The sequence below is a fragment of the Oryzias melastigma genome, unplaced genomic scaffold (assembly GCF_002922805.2).
Source record: "Oryzias melastigma strain HK-1 unplaced genomic scaffold, ASM292280v2 sc00300, whole genome shotgun sequence".
In the NCBI taxonomy this organism is placed as follows: domain Eukaryota; kingdom Metazoa; phylum Chordata; class Actinopteri; order Beloniformes; family Adrianichthyidae; genus Oryzias; species Oryzias melastigma.
The window spans coordinates 204,795-216,410 of NW_023416913.1; the positions used below are offsets into that span (position 1 = coordinate 204,795).

The window sequence follows — 11,616 nt, forward strand, 5'->3', positions numbered from 1 at the left end:
TTATTGGTAACAGAAAGAGAGAATTTAGAATCTGCGAGGAAAGAATTTCGAGCAGAACCGACTCCAGAACCAACCTGAACAGAACCCTGAGAACTACTTTCTCCAGAAGAGATCAGATCATTACTGACAGAAGAAACCAGATTAACTTCATAAATATCAGATATTTGCTAAATGACAACCTTTACCTTTCATATTTTTTTCTTTTGTTTTGCACATATTAATTAGTGCTTTGGGTTGTGGTTGCAGTGTTTTGTGTTGTTTCACATTAAAAGTTGAAGAGTAAATAATTGTTTTTTTGTTTTTTAATTTTTTATTTTTTTTACAATTAATCTGGAAGGAAAGTAAGATCTTTGACATGTTTTACAGTGTGTATAAAAACATTTTCACATTGGTTATTATTATTTTCCATACATTTATATAATTATTGATAATAAGATCAAAAAAACAACAAAATGACCTAAAGAGTCTGTTGGAGCTGAAAGATCGAGATTGCTAAGAAGATCTCTCTGTGAGGTGCAGCAGCTCTTCAGAGTCTCAGCAGAACCACGACAGGAGGGGATTCCATATTTAGGGGTTTAAGCTGTTGGATTGTTTTAGATTTATTTTCTTTGAGACGATTACAGAAAGGAATTGTTTAAATATGGTTGTGTGTGGCTTTCTGGAAAACCATAATTGCTTTCCAACAAAAAACACAATCTGATTTGGAGACAGGGATGTTGTTAGACACTAAGACTGCAACGGATCACAGAATTCATGGTTCAGATCGTGTTACGGTTTTAGAGTCATAATTCGGATCCATTTCCAGATCAGTTGATGCAAAAAACAACAACAGAAAAAACAAAATAAGAGCCTTAAATTGTGTTTAAAAAGCTCCAATGCATACATTTAACAAATCATACATATATACAATCCCTTGTGAAAGTATTCTGCCCCTTGAACTTTTCGATCTTTTGCCACATTTCAGGCTTCAAACATGAAGATATAAAACTGCAATTTTCAGCAGTACACAGGTGTCCTGAACCGTGGCTTTTGATCCATACGGACCACGGATTGTCTGTGATCCGTTACACCCCTATTATGTATTACTACAAAAATAATTTTATATACTAGAACTCTAACGAATATCCGAATACTTGATCACTCATGATCTGCTCCCTAAAATATGTGCATAAATATTCACGACATCCAAGATTATTGATTCACGATATTTATAAATATAATGGTGTAGTAAAAGTATTATCCAGTCATTTGTATTTGTTTCTCTAAAATGCAGAAAACTGCCTGATTTGATTTTTTTTTAAATTTGTTTATTTTGTTCCATTCATGAAGAAAGCACTGCATTTACATATTCTGACACATCATAAGTCAGACAGGAAAGGGACAGTGAGAAGAATTAAATTCTTATTTCATTTCTGCCCCTATATTACATCTTAAAAAGAAAAAAACAAAAGAAACAATCCAAGATGGCTTTTAGCGCCTGTCCCCACATACAAACTACACATAAGATATTCCTCAAGTTTTGTCTTTACAAATATTTCTCTTAATAATATTTTATTAGTACAACTTTTCAGGTTTCCTAATGAGTATTAAAAACTTTTAACCTAACAAAAGAAAAGCATGTCTGCTTTAAAGCAGTGCGAGCAACTGGAAACTTAAAATCATATTTCCTCCTGTGATTTTCATCTTCTGCGGTGAAAACAAATAGTTTTTGCAGACTCTCTGGCCTCTCTCCGTTTTTAACTTTAAGCATCCATAATAAAGTTTGCTGTTTTACCTCAGATTTCAGCAACCTTGACTCCACAAATAAAGCATTTGTACATTCTCTGCATCCAACTTCATGAATTATTCGAATAACCTTTTTCTGCTGTAGATATAATGGTGTTAAATTAATTTTATATGTATTACCCCACACTTCAACACAGTAAGTGAAATAAGGCAGTGCAATGGGCTATATGCACGACCTACTTCCACATTCATCCTTTGAATGCTCAGTCCTTTCCGGTCGGAGCCGTGGGCTATTGTTTATGTGGAAATAGCGGAGTATTTGGACTTTAAAAGATGTTTTTTGGAGCTAACAAGAATCGCAATAAACAATGTTTGGCACATCGTTTGCTTTTCTAGCAAAATACCCCAAAATAAAAATGCAAAAAGATTTAAAATTGTATTTGTCGTCCTACATAGCAAACTAGGTAACTTGCTAATGCTAACGTTTTTAGCGCATGTTTATGTGCAACCCGCTCTAAAACAGATGGACATTTATGTTGGCGACGCGTTACAGGTGCAGGCAAGATGCAGATCGCTGCATTGTTTCATGTATTTTATGTGAATCCAAAGCTAAACGTCACATGATCATACAGTACATGACAGTGTTTCGTGAGTGTGGGGTGTTTTGTGTTTCAGAAAGGCAAACTTTGCCTTTTTGGATGTCATTGTGTACACACATAATCATAAACTATCATACAATGTAAGAAATAACAAAAATAAACCAATACCAGGGAAAGTACACAGAGATTTGCAAAGTCCACACATATGGTTAGCCACAGCCGGAAAAGAGTAAGTGGTCTTATTCAAAACCAGAAATACATCACACAGCTCCGTGAATAGAGTCCATTGAACAATATAACATTCTCAACACATGACGGGATAAGTAATACTTAAAGGGGCCCTACCATGAAAATTCTACTTTTTTAAGTTATAAATGCATTTAAACTGTTCATTCCTCACTATAAAGAACCTCGAAACAGCACTTTCCTCTAAAAACCAGCGGTGTGTGCAGCTGCCCCTCCCAAACCCACGAAAACGAGCGGGTGGGAACGACCTTGTCGCTTCATTTTCTGTATGCGGAAGCAAATCGGTTGCACCGCTCTCCCGCATGCGCGAACCACACGTCACTTCCGCTAAAGCATTTTCCGGTCTTCGGACGGTAACAACAATAATAACCTCGTAGGATGTTAATATAGCATTTAAAATGTTTATCATAGTGAAAACATTCACTTATATTTGAAAAAACGAAAGGAAAAAGACACGTTAAGGATCAGGACCTTATGATCTTGCTGTGACTACAAAGGGACTACAAATGTTTTCTTCTTCTGCAGTTTTACATGACGGCAGTTTACTCCCTAAGCTAAGAGGATACAGCGCCACTTCAAGACACTTTATTTTATCCGGTAATCCAAACACGTTATTAACGGTAACTTCTGTTGCAACATCCCGTGACAACGGCGAGTAAAACTCGTTCACTTGTCATCTTTTCCGGTTTCTAACAAATGAAAAATAAAAAATAATCAAACGGAGAGAATGACTCAGAACTGTGTCTGTTATTCTATCACACAGCATTGAGATTTTCCTTTGTAATGAAAACAAGATACGATTATGAAGTGTTTCATAGGTGGTTGCTTTTTTTGCTCGTTTGTTTTTTCGCACCGTAATCTAGTCAGGAGAAGCTCTCGGTTGTTGAGAAAAACATACACATAAAAACATAAATTCTTATGATTAAGGAGTTTTACTGTTTGGAAATGACTCTGTCCTCTAGTGGGTGAAGAGCGGAAGTGACGTGTGGTTCGCGCATGCAGGGTAAGCGGTGCAACCGATTTGCTTCCGCATACAGAAAATGCAGCCACAGTGGTGACGTAAGATCAATGCCAACAGCTCCTTCCAGGAAGAATCTGTGCTGCAAGCTCCGCCCCCAGACTACAACAAAAACACACCCACCTGCTCTGTGGAGCTGTGGCAGGAGATAACTACCTTCTTGTGCCAGGAACCGGTCCCGGACCCATTTTTCAATGTAGTCTCGGTTCGTTTCCAATCGGACTGAACTTTGGTTTGCTCCGAGATTTCTCAGTCTGAATGTGAAATGAACAGATACAGGAACAACTGAACCAAAACAGCCACCGTACCCAACAGTCACGTGATGTAAACACGGTAGAAATGGAACGGACAAATGTAGAGCATTAGATTCTCATGTTAGCCAAAAATGAATTAATGGTCCAACTGCCATAATGTCATCTTGAAAGCTCTATTGTAGTTTCAACAGAATTCTCTTAAAAATAAAACATAAAACCAGAAACGATGAGACATGGAAACTAATTAAATTGTGGTCAGGTGTATTCATGCTCAATAAAACAACTTTTCCAAGACAATATTATTGTCCAAATTTACCCAAGAAATCTTTGCTCGGAAAATTTTTAAACCGTTACCCCATCAATTGATAGTTTTACTTCCTCCTGGTTTTTATTAGTAAAAACCATAAACTTAGTCTTTTCTAAATTCAATGAAAGCTTATTATTAAACCAACATTTAAGTTTGACCATTTCTATTTCAATACTTAGGAATAAATGCCTAAAATTTTTCCTCACCAAACATGGTTGTATCATCAGCAAATAGAACAAGTCACAACACGTTTGAGACTTCAGAAATACAGTTTATATATAAAAGAAAAAGAACAGGACCCAGTATTGATCCTTGTGGAATACCACACTCAATATTCATGCATTTTGAGGAATGACCAGTACACTGCACATATTGTTGCTTTTTATGCAAATAGCTGGTTAATCAGTTAAGAACAACTCCTTTGACCCCTAACAGATTTAACTTTGAAATGAAAATAGAATGATCAACTGTATCAAATGCCCTTTTTAAATCAATAAAGAATCATATTGTTTATTTATTTTCATCAATTGCTGTTGAAATATCTTCTATTACTTTCATCATAGCCAAGGGTGTTGATTGGTTTTTCCAAAAACCATATTGGCAGTCATTTAATAGCTATTTTTTTTTTTTCAATGAAAGAATTTAGTCTGAGAACAAACAGCTTTTCTAATATTTTAGAGAATTGTGAAAGTAGTGACACTTGTCTATAGTTGTTGAAGGAATGTCTGTCACATGTTTTGTGACTTGGAATAACTTTTAACAGTTTTCACACCTGTTTTAAAGGAGACATTAAAAATATAGTTTATAAACAAAAATAATCTAAATGCTCAGCGCTACAAATGGAGGTAAACAAACCTTCAAAATAAAGTGTCGATGAAGCCTCCTATCTTCAAAATAAAACTATCAAGTGTTTTTCTGTTCAAAAAGATTGATATTATATTTCAGTTTACTGACAGAAGTTCTGGAAATATTGCTTAATGTTCTTTAATACCGGAGCTTTAGACAAATAATGTAATTCCAGCAGATTCCTATGCAGAGAAAGGAAAAATTGTGCTGAAATACAGCTGCACAGCAGTGAAGCGATTATGGAATCAACATCAATCAGCTGTTTGTCCCACAGGAAAAAGTGACTTCTTACACCGACTTTGCACCAAAATGTAATGGTGCAGAACATGGGTGCCCAAATTGGGGCCTGAGGGCCAAGTATGACCCACCAAAGGTTATCTTTTGGACCACCAAGTGGTGGCAGCAGAAGCCGGAGTGTTTGGTTAAAACCCCTTACATGTTTCCCATTGATTCTCTATGGTGTTCCAAAACTTTACGGCTGTAATATACTATCACCCTCTGGCTGGCGTTGTTAGCACTTTCTTTGTGTGCGAGTATGGGTGAAACAACCTACACGTGAGTCAGCCCTGGGCTTTTTTGTGTCAAACTTCATGGTCACTTCCGATGCTTTTTACGGCCTTGTTCAGCTAGCCAAGATGGAGCGACAATGACAAAGGGATAAAGTCAAAAGAGCAGCTCCACGTCCTTCATTAAGATCCCAGTGTGTTGTTTTCATTAGAAGAAAGTTTGTTTTATGGTGCAGAAAACACGGTATTTATTGATTATTTTACCACTGTTAAATTAAAATATTGTTTTGATTTGTTCTGAAATAAAAGGATTTCATGAACAAAGATGTCTATTTCTCTTCTCCCTCTTTGTTTTCACACAGAAAGCATCAACAAGAATACTGGATCACTGAGAGGAGAGGAGTAATATTAATTAAATCTTAACCATACCTGTCCACAGTCTGCACAGTGACACATTTCCAGCTCCACTAGCCTAGCTAGGCGCTTTGACCCCGCCCCTTTCTCTCCATATTTTTATGATTGTCAGAAATCCAAGGTCAATATTTCCCCTGTTTGTGTCAGAACAGTTTAGGAGATTCTCAACACGTAGTGGCAGTTCTAGTGGTTGAAGTTCTAGGCTTGGAGCAGTGCTGCAGCTCTGGTTTGAGAAAGTCTGTCTCTCTCTGGACTAACGCTATAGAGGTGCAGATGTTCCCGCTGCTCGTCTTTCTGTGGTTAGTGAGAGTCTCTATGTTGGTTTGGATATACAGTTTATAGGGGAATATACGTGTATTTTAGGAATATGGATTTTTATAGAACTTATTGTACTTAGAAAGATAAGTGAAAGATGAACATGTAGAAATGGACTATACTAGAAAATCACATGGAATGAAATGAGCATCAGGAGGATGAATGAATATAAAAGACAAACTAAACTCACATTTAAAGCATTGGCTAATAAAACTGAAAGACTACAGTCTGAACAACAGGTAAAGGTTAAAAAAGATTACAATTCTCAGTAAGATTACAAAAGACAAGATGGAGGATTAAATGAATGCATCCAAGATTTATGAAACCAAGTCTTAACTAAGGAGAGTCGGCTCCATCAAGAGGTGGTTCTGTTGCTGAAGAAGAACCAGAAAGACTAAAGTTGTGGTTTTCAGAGATATTTGATCACACTGTGGACTTGATCAGAGAAGTAAAGGTTTGGTTTACAGATCAACATGAAAGAGTTCATCAGAGAACAACCCAAATGATTGTGGATGAAGTCCCAACCGGTACAAAACCACAAGCTTTGGTTGAACAGGTGATCTCATGTTGAGCTGGAAACGCTCTGGAAATGATGCAGATGATGGAGAACCCTGTGACCCCGGATTCCTGACCGTTTGTTAACAGGAGAAACTGACTGTGAGCATTTGGAAATGTTCACTAAGAAAGATAACACAAAAACCCAAATGAGCTCATTTCCTGATCTGGACTTCAAGTCAAACCTTCTCCTCCAATCAGAGTGATATTCGTTAAGAATATTACTTCATAGGACTACTTCATGGAGCACTACCTCTCAGATTTATTGATTTATTCTTTCTAGAAATATAAAGTATTTTTGCTTCATGTTTTTAGAAAGCTTATTAAATATCATACAATTTCCAACTTCCACATCATTTAGCTTACTTTGTCTGTGAATAAATCCTAATGATCCATTAAATTCATAACCACTCCTTCAAATACCTACTAAGTACTTCCTACAGTACTACTACTGAAAATACGAAGTATTTACTTGTATTTGAAAAATCTGCATCTGAAAACCATTAAAGGTTAAAGGTGAACTGCCAGAAAAGACTCGTTTAAACTTACCAAACAGAAACATAAAAAAAAAAACATCTTCCACACACTAAATAAGGTTCTTTGTAAATGCTGTAATTATGTTTTCATAACACGATTTGTATCAACCTTCATTGTGATAGAATAAATACTATTTAATCTTAGTTCATTTTTTTGTTATATTATTTGTACCAACGGGTTTTATTTCAAATAAATCTCTGGATGTAAGATGTCTTAGACTCATTTATGGTTTCTCAGATGTTGATTTCTCAAATACACAACAGACAGTATTTTCAGTGGTAATACTCTATCAAATTCAGAGTATTCCTAAAAAGCTCTTTTGATGTACTCTAATAAAAATGGGTTTTCCTCAAAGCCAAACACACCTAACATTCGTCCTGCTTACTCCTTTTCTGATGTTTCATGAGTGGATTTCAACTGTTCATTTCAAAACATCAAACTGACAGTTAGGGCTGGGCGATATGGGAATTTTCATATTGCGATATCGTTTTTTCATTTTGTGCGATAACGATATTAAAAACGATATCAATCAAATAACTATATTTATCAAAGTAATCTTTATTGCAAACAGCTTTAGGACTTCAGATTTTTACACCTTAACTTTGCCCCCCCCCCCCCCATTAAACTTAAATTAAACTTTCATTATTTTTTGTATTAACTGTAGTATTGAAACTAACTGTGGGGAACATTTAAATATTTCTAATAAATATTGTACATATACATAATGTACACAATAGTTAAACCATAACGGTGGGGTGTTTTCAATAGGCTGTACAGAATTTCTGATTTAATTTAATCTGACTGCAGCACATACAAGTTCCTTTCAAATTAAAATTAAGTCTTAAAAACATTGTTCTAAAGCAGCAAATATATTGCAGTTATTTTTATATTACTTTCTAATTTCTTCTGAACATAAACTATAGGTACTGCTGTGCAGCAGAAGATAATAAAATGTAAACTTAATTTTAAAATAAACAGTTCTGATAATAAATGTAATCATCATTTCACTCAGTCATCTGACATGTGTACATGTTGGAGGATTGATCAAACACATAAGATCTCTTCATTTAGTGTCATGTCAGGAGTCGTTAAAAACAAGTTTATTTTACTATTATTAGATCACCTCATTAAGAAATAAACATAAACGGCACAAATGTAACTAACAAATTCATTATTGCTACACAATAAAACAACAAATTATTCTAATTCGAAGCTCTATACAAAAGCTTTTGGTTAATATTTTAATATTTTAGCAAAACCCTCAAACTCCCCCCTTGTTCGTGGCTGTTACGAGCATGCGCAGTCTCTCCTTCTCTCCTCTTTCAGCCCCGCGTGACACGCGACGTGCGGCAATAGACAGACTGTCTCCTTTTTCTTTTTTCATGGAGGTTCTCCTCTAAATTAGGTTTTAAACTCCTGATTTTAAAGCGTGTCTTCACTCCCTCACACTCTGTGGATCTGTCGGTCACAAACAGCTGCAGAAGAATAATCCAGTCGGACCGAACCCTTTTTAATTTAGAGGAGGGGGGTTCGGTGACGACGTTTCCAAAACAAAATATATAAACATCGTTACCTTGACATTAAAAATAAAAGTATTTCCGATTATATATTGGTTATTGGTTTACTGAAATAATGTTTTCTGTCCTTTTGTCATCATTCGGTGCCTCCGTGCCCCCCCCTCTCAGTCTGGGCTCCTAAAATCAGCCGCTCCGTAAGAAGAAGAAGCGCGGCTCTTCCGGGGGTTTCTCCCATGTTCATTTAAAACGAAAGTTTATCGCAATAGACTCATTTCACTATCGAAAAAAAGTAATATCGCAATAACGATAATTATCGTTTTATCGCCCAGCCCTACTGACAGATATAGATTATGAATGAGTCAGTAGTAATAAACAGGATGGAAGTTGTACTAATCCAGGATAGGATCAGGATTTAATCCAGAATTGTTGTCAAAATGACAATTTGATGAGATTTCAAATGTGGATTTCTCAAAAACTAGACAATCAAAGTACTTCCTGTTTTCAGGAGTAGTACTCTTTGAAGAAGAAAAAAAAGGTAAATATCTGTGTTAGCAGCTTACTCTGTGAAGTACCACATGATATTCTGAAGGAGGAAGAATCTGATTGGAGGAGCAGGTGTGACTGAAAGTCCAAACAGGAAAGGAGCTCATTCACTTTTTTCTAGTTCCTTTTATCAGTCAAGTTTTCCAAACGTGCACAGTCAGTGTTCCATCATGATCATCTGCGTTCATAGGAACATGTCTCCATGCATGATGAGGAGGAATCAGACATTTCCTGAAGGAGTCTCAGGATTTTCCACCGCGGTGAAGTTAGTTTCACGTTGGATATTTGACAGACATTGGGTCTGGTCAAACCTCCCACTAGCTCAGGGTCCACACCACTGCAACTCCCAGCTGGATTTACCAGAAACAAATTAAAATAATTTGTATGTGTAAGTATTTGTATTTTAAATCGATAGCTTTCAGGTAATTTTTTTTTGCTGGCCGCACGCATTTAAAATTAAACTTTTAAGTTAAAGTCCCATTAACTGTCACACTCCTAAATGTGTGAAATGTGTTCTCCACATTTGACCCATCCCCTGGTGGAGCCCTGAGCTGCAGAGACAGCAGCATTCAGGAAACATTTGCTTGTTTAACCCTAACCATAATCCTAACCTTAACCCCTTTCCTCTGGGTCTAAGAAAAAAGTTTAACACTGGCTGCACGTTTTTAGAAAATTACGTGTGAATAGACACAAGTTGTTGAAGCTGAATTCGCAGAAATGACAAGTTTGGAAAGCAAAGTGAAGTAAAATGTTTTTTTTACAAATTAGTAAAATCTCTGCGTGTTATTCATATGATTATACTTACCAAATTTAATTAAAATGCTTTATCTTTTTTCTATATTTTTCTTGACTAAATATCTACTGTAATTTAGTCGACTAAAGATCTACTGTAATTTAGTCAACTAAAATTTCACTTAAATTAATAGAATCAACTTGACTAAATTGCGACTAAAACTAAACCCCGTTTTAATCAAAAGACTATGACAAATACTAAATTAAAATTCCCTGTCAAAATTAACACTGGCTTCCATGTTAGTCAATCAACTCCAAATCAATGCTGCATCATAGTACTCCACTAGCTACATGAGATACACCTCTTAATTTTAATGTCTTTTAGTATTTTTTATGATTTTTTTAATTAAATAATATTAGCATTTTAGCTCAATGGCTTCCAGTTCATGGATCAAGTGATCCAAATTCTGTATTGGATCATAGTACTTTGCTGGATATATCATATTCACCTCTTGATTTTACATCTAATCTCTGTTCATCATTTGTATGTTTTTTTTTTACATGTAGCAATCAACTCATGAACAGCTTTAAACAAAGTGTCTATGCTTTCACTGTCCTGCATTTTATTTTGAAAAGATGAAGTCTGTACACAGCACGCTTCAGCAGTCTTCTGTGTTTCTGGTAAATCCAGCAGTACCGGTGCAGTTCTGGAGTGAACCCTGAGCTTGTGGGAGGTTTGAGCAGACCCAATGTCTGTCCGTATCACTAACTTCACCGCGGTGGAGTTTCCAGCGATCGCAGTCATGCTGCCGCAAGTCGCACAAGAAATCCACCGATTTGACCACGGAAATGTGAACGGAGGCTCATCTGACCGCAGTAGGAGAGGGTTGATATGTCCAGCAGTCAATGCAAATGGAGGAGAACCGCCTCTGAACATACCTGTGTGGTGGAGCTGATGCTGCGGGTTCCAGCAGATATCCAGCAGACTTCGCTGACCACAGAGCTCCTCATTCTCATTCTGGACGATGGTTCCTTCACAGAGTCTGAAGGTTTCTTCAGCAGCAGAAAGTTGTTCTTTGTCAGAATCTTTCTGAGATTCTGTAGACATGGTTCCTGCAGCTGCAGAAGGTCTTCAGCTCCAACAAACACCAAAGTCCTTTGAACAGCAGCAGCTCCGATCATCTGCTAGTCTCACAATCACAGCCACGTTGTCTTTACGTTCAACACGTATTCACTCATTTTTGACCAAATGCTGAGAGTTCCCCACGAACCACGTATCGTGCTTTCTGTCCATAAACCTCACGAACGTCCCAACGAAACACCGCCGTCCTCTCAGCACAAGCTAACGCTGCTAGCATGCTAGCGCATCGTTATGTTTACTTCCGGGTCACGTGAGCAAACGTCATTTAAAAAGGAAGAAACAAACTGCATAACTGGACCTGAATATTGTTCAAAATGATTTCAATATTTTCAAAACAGTTTTAGTTCAGGAAATTATTAAA

General features: G+C 36.6%; 1 protein-coding gene across 1 annotated transcript in view; it reads right to left on the minus strand.

Annotated features, from left to right (window-relative positions):
- The window catches only part of LOC112138302 (gastrula zinc finger protein XlCGF57.1), a gene marked incomplete at its 3' end in the record, with an annotated part of 21,174 nt that extends 9,691 nt beyond the window's left edge, over positions 1-11,483 (minus strand). The window contains 1 exon segment of the mRNA XM_024260868.1: positions 11,054-11,483. Coding sequence (XP_024116636.1) covers positions 11,054-11,222 — 169 coding nt within the window.
- Positions 11,484-11,616: the final 133 nt, after the last annotated feature.